Consider the following 13,011-nt stretch of genomic DNA (forward strand, 5'->3'; position numbering starts at 1 on the left):
ACTCAACACCTACTCAAAGAAGAGAGGCCGTATAGCAGGAGATGCCGTAGTGTGGCTGATATAGTAGCGAGTGTAGATATAGGGCAACAGACTGTAGCGTGTGTGTAGAGCTGCTCTCATTATGTCCTGTGCCTCGCTGTCAAACCAGCCTGGATCCTGAGGCTGAAGAAATCGGCATACGTTTGTGATTATCGCCTTGCTCATGTAACAATACAAACTATTTGAGATCAATCTCTCTCACTCTCTCTGTGTCTTTCTACACCCCCCCCCCCCAAGCTCTCTTTCTAATATATCAAATTACAAGAAAGGCTGTTTATGGAACATTTAATGTCATTTTGTTTCCTGCCATCTTAGAATAAGAAGCAACACAGATATAAATGATCATTCCTCATTATTACTTGTTCTCTATAACATTCAGAAACAAACATGTTCTCACCGCACTGTAACCCTCTGCATGGTTCCTCATGAATGGATAAAATGCACCCAGCTGCATCCATCGTATGCACAGCTCCCGTTTAGCGTTGCCACGGAAACCACAGATGTCAGCACCAACCATGGACATTCCAAAAATATTGGAGTTCAAAATTGCTGGAACAAAATCAAAACCAGTGGTACTCATGATGAATTTTAGGACACCATTGGGAGCATCCAAAAGGGCAATATGGATTGCCTGATAGACACAGGGTCAACATACGGTGTCCTTATACTGGGAGGTGTCCTCTTATTAAAGAGGCCTTACTTTGCAGGTACAGTGGAACCCCGTTTTAAGACCCCCCAATTTAAGACTTCCTCCCATTTAAGACCTTGTTTTTTCAGATGTTCTGTTCATAACCTCTGTAAATTTACCTCCATTTTAAGACTCCCTCCTTTTTAAGACTCCCTCCTTTTTAAGACCTGATTTTCTCAGATTTGTTAAGATCTTAAAAGGGGGGGGGGGGGGGGGGGGGGTTCCACTGTACCAGCGTACTTTGATCATTGACTATTTTGCAGATTATGCTATAGTGGAGCCCCCTTTTTAAGACCTATCGTCTTTTAGGAGACCCCCCCCCCCCCCACCCCCTTAAGACCTCCCCCTTTCAAGACCTCCCTCGTCACCCTCGTTTGAGATCCTGCTTATTGGATTTTCTGTTGTTCATACTCTATAAATCTACCCCCATTATAAAATTCCTCCTTTTTCAGACCTGAATTTCTCAGATTTTGTGGGGTCTCAAAAGGGGGGTCCACTGTAGTCCCTGTTTGTCCTTATCTGGTCAAAAGCAACTGTGCCGAGCATGCATGTACTTTGCAAACTATCTGCATTTACTGTATATTGTTAACGTTACTTATCACTCTATGCACTTAATTCCTCTTTTTTCCCTCTCTCTGTAAAGCACAAACTATCTACAAACAAAGAGAATTTGCATCAAATACCTGATCAAATCAATGAATGATGGAAAAAGGCACAAAAGGGCCGTAAAATTCATACAGCAATCCCTGCAATGTACGGCCCCCGGCGTGAGCGGACACCTGACATGTACGGACACATTTGCTCGGCACGGAGTGTTTCCCTTCTATATTTGCCCCCCCCTTAAACGGACACCTGCAAAACGTGGACGCGGACACTCATTTTCGGTCCCAACAGCAGGTCATACCTCCAATGTACGGACAGACCATCGTCAAATTTTCACCACAACAAAATCGATAACAGAGCAGTCCGGCTCTTGGTACAAAGATCACAGCCGCAATGGCGTGATGACAGTCACTGATAACTTGAGTGCGCATGTACCCATCAGGAGGGGGGGTAGTTTTAGTCAGGAGTGGATTACATGCGAAGATGCCAACATGAAACTGCACTGAGCTCTTTATTCTTGTCTGTTGGACGTAAACAACAGAAACCACAGTCGATGAAGGTCCTGAGCGAAAGTGAGTGAAAAACCGGCCACAGTTCTCAGCATCGTGTGTCTGTGTGTAACCTCTTTCATTGACAAGATACTCTTGTTTCCCCTCAGCCTTGACCAGTGAGTCGGTTGCCTAATCTATGAACCCTTCAGTTGTCTTGCTTTGTCAAAAGTTACGACACAGTCAACTGGTTTTGCTCTGAGTGAACAGTGCAGCTGGCCTCTCTGGCCACAGCCCCCAACAGTACATGGCTGGAGGGAGTGAGAGAGAGGAAGGGGGGGGAGGGGTAGAGGGGTAGCTGGCTAAACTCTGTGGGGTGTCCGGTGTCACTGCATGTCATGAAAATTGAAGCCAATAAAATTTGAGTTGAGTTGAGTTGAGTTGAGTTGAGCATTGGAGAGAAATAGAGAGGTGTACTCTTCCACACAATTTCCAAGCATCAGTTGTCACGGCTTGGGGTAGGCATTAGTGAGGGAGAGTGGGAGCTGTGTTATGTACAGTGTATTTCCGACTGAAGAGTGAAAAGTCACGGCCATGCCACATGATCGGTATGCAGTCAATAAAGCCAGACAAGAAAAAAATAAACTACATGATTATGACATGCAGCTCTATCTGCTGCTATTTATTCAAACTGGTTTTCAAGCTTATTCTTGCAAAGCATCTGCACACGCTCCTCGGTGCTGTGTTTGTGTGGCTGCTTTTGTATGTCAGTGCATGGTGAGTGTGTTCACTGCCTTGACTCGGAGGATTTATTTTATCTCTTTTTTTCAACACTTTTCATACAAATCCTTTTTACAGAACGTTTAAAGAAGTATTAGGAGTTTATTGTTATTGTTTAGTAGCCACAAGAAGTGATTAGCATAGACTCAATCCTGTTGTTTGTGTGTCTCTGTGTGAGTGTATGGGGGAGGGGGTGGTGTGGTCACCCCTCCCGTGACCGGACACCTGCAATGTACGGACAGTTTTGCTATGGCCCAAGGGTGTCCGTTCATGAGAGGGACTGCTGTAGCAGCATCTACAGTGCACACAATTTTGCTGGATAGAGTGCACATCTAACCACAGCAGTAAAGATAGCCAATTCTTTCAAAACCTCTATGACTACAGTTTTCTGTGAAGCTGAGCAATGTGTCCTGTACTGAACAGCATGACTTACATGAAATGGAGAAAGCTAAATCAGGAAAACTGCTGAGATTGTCTCCGGTCCAGTGAGCAGCATAAGTTCCTGAACCAAAGGCAGTGGAGCGTGTCAGAACAAATGGACGCTTTCTGGATAATACTCGCAGAATCCTAGAACGAACAAAGCAAAGGTTAGTAAGTTGGTGGTCTTATGCACATGCAGTCCCCTGTGAAGATAATCAGATAGAGTAAAGTAAAATAGGAAGGAGAGAGAATCGATACAGCATTTGTAATGACTGTTGAATTATGCAATGGTAAGAAAAAAAGGCTTCAGGATTTTACAGCGAGAAAAATCTCATAAAAAGGAGTTCTTAATGAGATCACCTGTAATTTCAGTTGAAGAAAAACGGCGAGAAGAAACAATGTTAGACATAGACCTTCTTACGACGCCATTAGTAAGATATGACCCACAAAACAGCAACAAAGGTTCAGATGCAGAATACTATTCAAAACTAAAGTAGGATTTGCACCATATAATTTCCTGATTATTATCAGTACACGTACAAATATCATTCTTAACATACATGTTTTTTCTGAATGTTTTTATTTAAAGATCTTTACATATTTTTGTTCATGCTGTGTGTTCATTTCAACACTACAGAAAGAGACAGAGAAATAGAGTGGGGCTTGGGGGTGTGAGGTCCGGTTTACTCTTATCCCAACCCATATTCTCAAAAAAGACAAGAAAGATAGTAATCAACATAAACGATAAATCAAAATCGGCGCTTCTTACTGCGAGGTAATGATGGTCTCACTCCAGCCATACAGATTGTGCAGGTTGTAGTGTGAGGACTGCTGATGCTGCGCTGAGGGGCAGACTGTCCTCGAGTACATTGTGCCACCATCAATACCTGAACAATGTCAATCACATATGCGTCACAGGGATTTCTTTCACTGGAAATATTTGGCGTTTTACCAGAAAAAAATCTAAAAATACCGGAAATAAAAACATAAACTGGTCATACATACTGGTAGATATTTTGTTTTACCATTTTTTTCTGGACAATTCTTATGTCATAAATGTGTTTTACATTCTCGATCTTGTTTGCTTCTTCAGAAGTCCACTCCTGTGGCGAGTACGTCACTGTCCTCTTCAGAGCTGCTAGGCCGCCAGCTTAATTCTCCTTACATTTGGTTTGACTGGTTTGTGCCACAGAGTGACAGGATTCACACCTGCACTGAAATGCAGTCAAACCTGCCCTGGTGACCACCTCTCAATAACAACCACCTGCCTACAGCGACCACCCAAAAAGGACCCAGACAAGTTTTTTTCTATATAATTCACCCTTCCACCTGACTTATATAAGGACCACTTTCGTTTAGTCCCTTGGGTGGTCGATACAGACAGGTTTGGCTGTACCTGTTTAGAAAATAGTTACTGCAGTCCCTGTGTGTTAGGTGCAATTTCACAAGCTGTGCACACTAAATCTTTGGGTTTGTCTCAAAAAAAGACTTTCTTTAGCCACGTAAGAGAAGCTGGCGAGTAGGCAAGTACCGTAATATCCCTAGCAAACGCCCAGTATCTAGCAAACGCCCACCCCCCACTTTTGGCCAAAAGTTGTGCAGAGGGGTCAATACCTAACAAACGCCCACCCCGGTTTAAAGAAAACAAGTTTTAGGACAGTCGGCCTCCTATATCTACGATTGGTGCACACTGTTCGATGGTTGTCCTTTTTTTGGGTGGGGTGAGGGGGGGGATAAAATTACGTCATGTCCCACAGTGAAGTCGTTCAGTGACGTTTTTTAATGAGTGTTTAACACTTCTCTATGTTCAGCCATGCCGAAGCACAAATCCTTTACAGTGACATACGCTCGTACAAACTAAAAGCCTTTAAATATCTTGAAAACGAAGCTGCAGACAATGTTTCGGTATGTGCCCGCGAGTTTTTCAATTCCAGAAGAAGCTGAGAGTGGAGACGACAGTGAAGACGATGTTGACTTCGAAGGACTATAATGAGCCCACGATCATCAACCCTACCAGATCTCCAAACAAGAGAAGAAACTGTGTTTGTGCTGACATTAGTCCGAGAATGAGAAGAATCAAGGTCACTTGTGTTCTTTTTTTTCTTCTTTTTTTTTAGCACAGATTTATTTGTGTAAACAAACGGTGTGTTTAATTTTCATTAAAATTGCATAAATCACATGGTTGTACCACTTTATTTCTCTCGTGAAAATGTGATGACACGTTATCTTGCAAAGGGGTGGATACCTAGCAAACGCCCACCCCCTACTTTTACCCGAAATCTGTGCGGAGGGGGGGTGGGCGTTTGCTAGGGATTTTACGGTAATTACTGACAGATACATCCAAACAAATACATATGCTCTGTCTCTCTCTCCCTCTTTAGACAAACAAACTGATCAGAGAGACAGACAGAGTTTGAAAATCAAACAAGTCGCGTAAGGCGAAATTACTATATTTAGTCAAGCTGTCGAACTCACGGGATGAAACTGAACGCACTGTATTTTTTCACCAAGACAGTACAGCTTCGTCAATCCCCGCGTGAAGGAAATCGCTCACCTCCCACGTGCAAAACGTAGTGATATTTACACGTCAGATTAGCGCGGTAGCGTATTGTGCTAAGCAGGAAAGCGCGCTTTTCTGCTTTCTTCTTAATTTTCTGAGCTTGTTTTGAATACAACCTATCATATCTATATGTTTTTGGAATCAGGAAATGATAAAGAATAAGATGAAATCATTTTTCGATTGATTTCTTAAATTTTAATCGTAAGATTAATTAATCTAATTTCGTTAATTGTGATCACATTTTAAGAGTAAACATGACAAATGTATATATTTTTAGATTCAGAATGTGATGAAGAATATGATGCAATCAATTTTAAATCTGTTTGCAAAAAATCGATTTTAATGACAACTTTAATGAGCAAACTCATTAATTAATTTTTAAGCCTTCAAGCTGAAATGCAATACCAAAGTCCAGGCTTCGTCGAAGATTACTTGACCAAAATTTCAACCAATTTGGTTGAAAAATGAGAGCGTGACAGTGCCGCCTCAACTTTCACGAAAAGCCGGATATGACGTCATCAAAGACATTTATCAAAAAAATGAAAAAAACGTCTGGAGATACCATACTCAGGATCTCTCATGTCAAGTTTCATGAAGATCGGTCCAGTAGTTTTCTCTGAATCGCTCTACACACCACACCCTCGTCTCGATTCCCCCCTCTATGTTAAAACATTTAGTCAAAACTTGACTAAATGTAACAAAAAAGAAAAGAATAGGACAAAAACACTACCTGGTGGCACAAAAGGTGGATGATCCAAACTGCTGTTGGTGCAACCATTGACAGATCCATTAATGAAGTTAGAGGGTTCATTCATATCCTGAAATAAAGATTTGTATCACTATAGTTGCAAAGCATAATGTTTGACACACACACACACACACACACACACACACACACACAAAAGGGGTGGGAGTTGAGTGGGAGTTGAGTGGGAGGGGTGTGCGTGGAAGAGAAACAAAAAGAGATAATTTGTTTAATAATACTATGAAAAGGTGCTCTTTCAGAAAATAAACACCAAAATAATCAAACAAAACAAAACCCCACAACTTCTTAATCACAACGTACTGTAAAGATCGAAGAACACTTCTACTAAGATGTGTTAGATAGAATCAGTTGTATGCTTACTATCCACAGTCCATCGAAAGGCAGCACTCCGTGGAAGAGGCCAATAAACTTGAGCCAGTAGTCAAAGGTCTTGTGGTGAAAAAAGTCCACAAATGCTGTGTCGCCTGGCCACACCTACACACAGAACAATACAGTGGAACCCCCTTTCTAAAACCTCCAAAATTCCGAGAAAATCAGGTCTGAACAAGGAGGGAGTCTTAAAATGGAGGTACATTTACAGAGGTTATGACCAGAACATCTGAAAAAATAAGGTCTTAAAATTTAAGGTTTTAAATTTTGGGGTCTTAAAATGGGGGTTCCACTGTACTCAAATAACAAAAAGTAAGCTCTAAGATAACACTAGGAGAACGCCACACAAAACTGGCCTAGCTCTCAGCACTGTAGACAATAAGAGCGAACTGAATATATATATATTGTACAAGCGACTCTTGATGATTATATACTCGTAGGTAACTTTTTTTTTTTTTTTTTTTATATCTTCAGAGTTTTATTTTTGCACTTTTGTTATTTGATTTTGATAGCAGCACTCGAACACTTCAAATAATTCAGTTTTCCTCATGTAGCACGATCACATAGATTCAATATTCCCTTTTTATAATCAAGAAGAATATGCGCAGAGAATGATAACTAATGCCATTTTTGTGGAAGAACCTGTAGGGTGTAGGCCTTAGTCATTTATATTTGATCAAATTCAGAAAACCAAACAATTTCTTTCCATGAACACAAAAGAAACCTATTTCTTTTATGAAACAGTTCCTGCAAACAATACCTTCCCAATGAAGGGTTTTCCACTGGCGTCTTTTACGAAAAGTCCAAGCTCTAGACCTTCGTCAAAGGGAGGGTATGTTCCCTTGGGCTGGGAGCTGCTAATGCCAGGATCCTGTCAAAAGAGCAGAAAATTCAATAAAATCAAGTGAACTAACTTTAAAAAAAGTGTACTATATTGTGAGAAAAAGCTTCATTTTTGGTGGCACTATAATTCATGAATCCAGGAAGGAATACGACATCTTTCACTTGTTCCTAAATTCCACCCCTTTCCACCTACTCTTGCCCGTTGGAAAAGAGGTGAAGAAGGAAATAAAAAATAAAAAGAAGACATCAAAAAAAGAAGAATTTAAGAAGCACTTGCTCCTTCTTAAGTGCAGTATTACTGCCCAATGTACCTAATGAACAATTCGCATGTGTATGGTTTATGTAAAACTTAGCCTAGTTCCAAACCCACTCCTTTGCTGCTTATTCTTTCAGGTGCCTGTCTCCTTCCTGCAGTGACATCTTAAAGTCTAAAGTCACATACAACAACAACAAAAACCACACACACACACACACAATCACTGAAATGAGCCAACAATGAAGAAAACAGTGGTGTACTGACCACAATAATAACGTTGTGTTGACCATGGTCATGAAGATCTTTTATGATCTCAGGAAGACCTCTGTACGTTTCGTTGTCCCAGGTCCAAATCTTGTTGCCCGCGGAATAGTCAAGGTCATTCCACTGTACATCCTGAAAGTTGTCAACGTTTTGTATTGTATCTTGTTTCATAGAACATATTCCATCCCCTTACGTATCTTGTTTTATAGAAGTTCAATCCCCTTACGTATCTTTTTTTATAGAAGTTCAATCCCCTTACGTACGTATCTTGTTTTATAGAAGTTAAAGGTCCTTGTCTACATTTTCATACCGAAATCGCCATTTGACCATTAAAATACAGAGTCTATTATCTACTAATATCAACAATACACCCCCTTTCGATCAGGAAAGACGAAGCCAGTGTAGCAGTTTGAAAATTCATTGTAGTATTCCAGCGTAGTACTCATTGTGGGATATCCTTATTTGGAAAATGCCAAGCGCAAAACTCCTCTCAAATCCCGTGCATTTCGTGCGTTTATAAAAAAGCGTGGACAGCGCTCCAGTGTCAAACTGTTGCTGCACTTGTTTGGGCGTGGCTATAAGCATAGTGACATGAATTTGATTGGTCAGTATTTTTTAGGCAAAGCACATGTTCTCAGCAAACAGAAAACAAAATATTGGAAGCGTGAGTCACGCTACCCCAAAATAAAATCTTGTTTTACATATATTTTTTTGTCTTTAATTTTTTTCCCCATGGTTCATTCATCATTTGACATAATTTTGTATCGAAATCTAACCATATTGAAAAAAAGCAAAAATGTAGACGACCACCTTTCAATCCCCTTACGTATCTTGTTTTATAGAAGTTCAATCCCCTTACGTATCTTGTTTTATAGAAGTTCAATCCCCTTACGTATCTTGTTTTATAGAAGTTCAATCCCCTTACGTATCTTGTTTTTTGACATTTTTCGTTATAGGTCGTCCTCAACATATGAGTTGATGGACAGGTAGCAGCTATGCGCCAGGCTGTTGATTTTTGGTATGTGTCCCAGTGAAAGGATGCTCTGCTTATCTCATGTAAAAGCCTGGACAGATCTGTGATGGTTTACATGTTTGCACGGAAAGGAAGGCATTCTTAAGAAAAGTGAAGACAGTAGAATCACATCCATTTTACTCTCCGCGTGTAGCTTACGCATGAATTTATCCCATCCATCAGGAGGCACCGATTTTCAAATGAAAATAGCAAAATATTCTTAGGGGCAGTGGAAGCGCCCCCCCCCCCTCCCCAATATGTTAAGACCCAGACAATTTCACACTTCCTTTCTTAAAGTTAAAGACCTTGCTTTTTTCAGATTTTCTGTTCAAAACCTATGTGAATTTTAAAGCCCTCTCCATTTTCATTTTTCAATGTCTTTATCAAATTTGTTGTCTTCAAATAAGGGTTCCACTGTACTCCATACTCACATAGGGCATTTTGGCTTCCCTGTTGCGCTGTATGACTTTCCAGAACTCCGAGCTGTTGCCGTAGCCATGTTTGCACAGATGAAAACCAAGGGACCAGAACGGCGGCATGAAGGATTGGCCGATCAGGCTGACGTACTGCCGCACTACGTCTTCAGAGGAGGGTCCGGAGAAGACAAAGAAATCCAGGATGCCTCCAAGGACCCGGTACGTGATGCTTCCTGTTTCAGGGCCCTGGTTGTTCAAGGGCTGAAGTTCAACCTCTGTTGAGAAATGTTTGTTCTTAGCTTTTGCTCCAGAGATGCTGTAAGTGGTACTGAGATATCAAATCAAATTTTATTTTACAAGGGTTGTGGCAGTATGATACTGGTTAGTTAACATGAAGAAGACTAGTACGTTTAAAGCACTGCTTGGACCTTATGAGCAATATACTGACTACTGTTTTTTAAGAAGCAACGATACTGGCAATTTTGAATTTTGTATCTGTCAAAATAAAAAAATATACATGAAACTTGAAACTGTCAACCAGTCAGAGAGACTGGTCTTTGGCATTTCGTTTTGCAGTTGTAGAGGTACCTATGATGTGAGGCCCTTCTGATAAGTGAAAACCTCTTATGTATATGTACTTTGTAAAAACAACTTGCACGGTGGTAGTTTTTTGCCCCACTAATCATCAAACAAATACTGGCACAAAGAGACATCTTTGTTGTTGTTTTAAGTTACATGCTCCTTAAATATGTCTTCAATGTATTGATAATATTATAATTGCATTCTGTTGACTGACCATTTGTAACAAATTATCCATAGATTATTCAGCAATATAAAAAAAAATGTCTTGAAAGCATGACAATTTTAAACCTTTACAAGCAAGTGTTTGTTTTGAATACATGCATGCACTAAGTCAGACAACTATTTGCAACATTTCAGTACTTACGCATTGCATTGCTGTTCAGCAGGAAGACACCGTGTGCAGTCCTATTGTCTGCTTCCAGGTTGAGGTAAAACGGATGAGTGCCGTACAGGTTCAAATTTTCCTGAAATGAAAACGAGTAACACAGAATGATGGTTCGACATTAGGAGGCAAAGAGTCTGCACACGCCCACCCAAAGATAGAGACACAGACACACTTAGTGACTTATGTAGATACACACAATGTGCACACACACACGCACACACACATGCAAACATGCATACACACACAAACACTGTGTACACACATGCAGATAATGTGTACACACACACACACACACACACACATGCACACACACACAATCTCACTTGTACATCTATATATATAGGCAGTACGTGGAACAACCCAATTAGACACCCGGTTTTGAGACCACCTCCCTTTAACACCCTAGTTATTCAGATTTTCCGTTGATAATGTCTGTAAACTAACCACTATTTCACGAAGACTCCCTCCCATTTAAGACCTGATTTTCTCCATTTTTTTGAGATCTTGAAAAAGGGTGGGGTTCTTCTGTACTAAAAATACCAACAGAATCACAGATCATACTGATTCATATACCTCTGTGGGCTGGCCCCGATTCCAGAAAACCAGTTTCTGCCGTCCCTTAGCGTGTCTCTCGCTCTTCTCTCTTTCTCACACACACACACACACACACACACACACACACACACAAACACACAAACACAGAGACTCTCAATACCACACACAATCACATACCTCTGGGGGCTGGTCCCGATTCCAGAAAACCAATTTTTGCCGTCCCTTGACGTCCAGTGCAAGTCGGCTACGATGTTCGCCCAATCCATACAGCAAGGGGGAAGCGAGGCGAGAGCCTATCTGAATGTACTGGTCAGCAAATATCAGTGGAGCCATCCCCTTGGAATCAAACCTGATAAATCACAGACAATGGAACTCTTTCATGAGATAGTTTACAGCATCAGGCAACAATCGTATCTTAAAAAGACACAAACTAAAAACAAGGGTATTCAAATGGGGATGGTCTCAAACTGGGGTGTCAAAGAAGGCGGTTCCACTGTATACATACGAGTTAGTACATGTGTGTGTGCGTGCATATGTATTTGTGTGTGTGTATGTGCGTGTGTGTGTACATGCATGTGTGTGTGTGTGTGTATATATGTGCGTGTGTGTGTACATGCTTGTGTGTGTGTGTGTGTGTGTGTGTGTGTGTGTGTGTGTGTGTGTGTGTGTGTGTGTGTGAAAGGGAGGTTCTACTGTACGTAGTCTTATGCTTACAGGGGTTGAGCGTCACTTTTTCTGACAATACTGATGCTGAAGGGGTCTTTTTCAAAGATGACATGGAAGTCGGTCAGCTCTTCAGGCGTTGGGCTGTCCTGGTCATGCAAGTCCACTGGAACCTCATACCGCTGGACAGCAGGGTCAAATATCTGGGCAAAGTTTGGTTGATTAATCAATTGATGAATCCAAGTTCATGATGACAAACCTCTACACTAAAATTAAAGTGACACATTATTCATAGTTTAAGTGGGTTTTGCAGAGCAAGAATCAGGCAGCTACCCTAGCTGTCACTTCTTTTTTAATAGAACGGATTATTGGGAATGTTGATTGTCACTGACAGAATTTAAAAAAAACCTTAAACATGTATTTCACTTTCAACCGTATCTAAGTGAACCACAAAATGTAACAGCAATGCTACAAAAATAAATCTTCCTTACAAAATAATAAGAAAAAAAGGACACATGAACATAAAAAAAAAGCAAACCCTTTTGTTTTCATTCATAAGCATACCTTGAATCGTAGTCGGTACGTCGTTTCATACAAGACAAGAAGTTGCAATGTCTTAATGTCCTTGGGATAAGGGGAACTACTGGTTCTTGTCATAGTCACATTCCAGCCAACAGTGGCGTTAACCTGTTTCAGTGGAGACAGGGAAACAACTCTGTAGCCATCATAATCCAGAGGGTAATGGCACGATTGCGTACCCTTGTCTCCATGAATTCTGGTCAAGCAACATCCTCGAGCTTTGCAATCTTGCACTGGTGGGTTGGTCTTTTCAGGATAGCAGTCAAAGCGATTGCGACCAGAGCACTGGTCAAGGGTTTGCCTTATGTCTGCTTGGAGGTGGAGTTTATTGAAGGGAACTGATTGACTTTGTTCTTGGGTACCGCTGTAAGCGGTGTTCTTTCGATAATACTCCTGTGGAGTCTTTATTACCGACGCCTGCACTGAATTAACTGTGTATTGACTCCTGCAAAATAAACAGTATAAAATGAAACACTAGAATTAAAAGACTGCACCGTACTTTGCATTTTATATCACCATGAGCTTAATTCAGATCAAAACGGCCAAACCCCACATACGCGGTTGCTGCAACTTCTTTAATTGTTATACGATCTTGCTAGGATATTTCTAAATCTAAATGAGCAGACTCTTCCCCTGAATACAACACATGTATTAGGTGCAACTTATCTTTGTACAACAGTTTGAGAATTGCTCTAAATCTAATATATAGTTTAATTGTGACTGTCGGAACCTCTCAGTGAAAA

At 40.9% G+C, this 13,011-nt stretch overlaps 1 protein-coding gene across 1 annotated transcript in view; it reads right to left on the reverse strand.

Annotated features, from left to right (window-relative positions):
* LOC138958936 (lysosomal alpha-glucosidase-like) overlaps positions 1 to 13,011 on the reverse strand; it is a 29,755-nt gene that overhangs the window by 16,227 nt on the left and 517 nt on the right. The window contains exons 2-14 of the mRNA XM_070330278.1: positions 12,254 to 12,713; positions 11,741 to 11,892; positions 11,204 to 11,375; positions 10,451 to 10,550; positions 9,520 to 9,779; positions 8,077 to 8,208; positions 7,474 to 7,584; positions 6,705 to 6,818; positions 6,309 to 6,396; positions 3,788 to 3,905; positions 3,032 to 3,165; positions 437 to 588; positions 14 to 162 (exon numbers count right to left, since the gene is read on the reverse strand). Coding sequence (XP_070186379.1) covers positions 14 to 162; positions 437 to 588; positions 3,032 to 3,165; positions 3,788 to 3,905; positions 6,309 to 6,396; positions 6,705 to 6,818; positions 7,474 to 7,584; positions 8,077 to 8,208; positions 9,520 to 9,779; positions 10,451 to 10,550; positions 11,204 to 11,375; positions 11,741 to 11,892; positions 12,254 to 12,713 — 2,142 coding nt within the window. The remainder of the gene's footprint in view (positions 1 to 13; positions 163 to 436; positions 589 to 3,031; positions 3,166 to 3,787; positions 3,906 to 6,308; positions 6,397 to 6,704; positions 6,819 to 7,473; positions 7,585 to 8,076; positions 8,209 to 9,519; positions 9,780 to 10,450; positions 10,551 to 11,203; positions 11,376 to 11,740; positions 11,893 to 12,253; positions 12,714 to 13,011) is intronic.

Source organism: Littorina saxatilis, linkage group LG2, assembly GCF_037325665.1.
Source record: "Littorina saxatilis isolate snail1 linkage group LG2, US_GU_Lsax_2.0, whole genome shotgun sequence".
Taxonomy (NCBI): Eukaryota; Metazoa; Mollusca; class Gastropoda; order Littorinimorpha; family Littorinidae; genus Littorina; species Littorina saxatilis.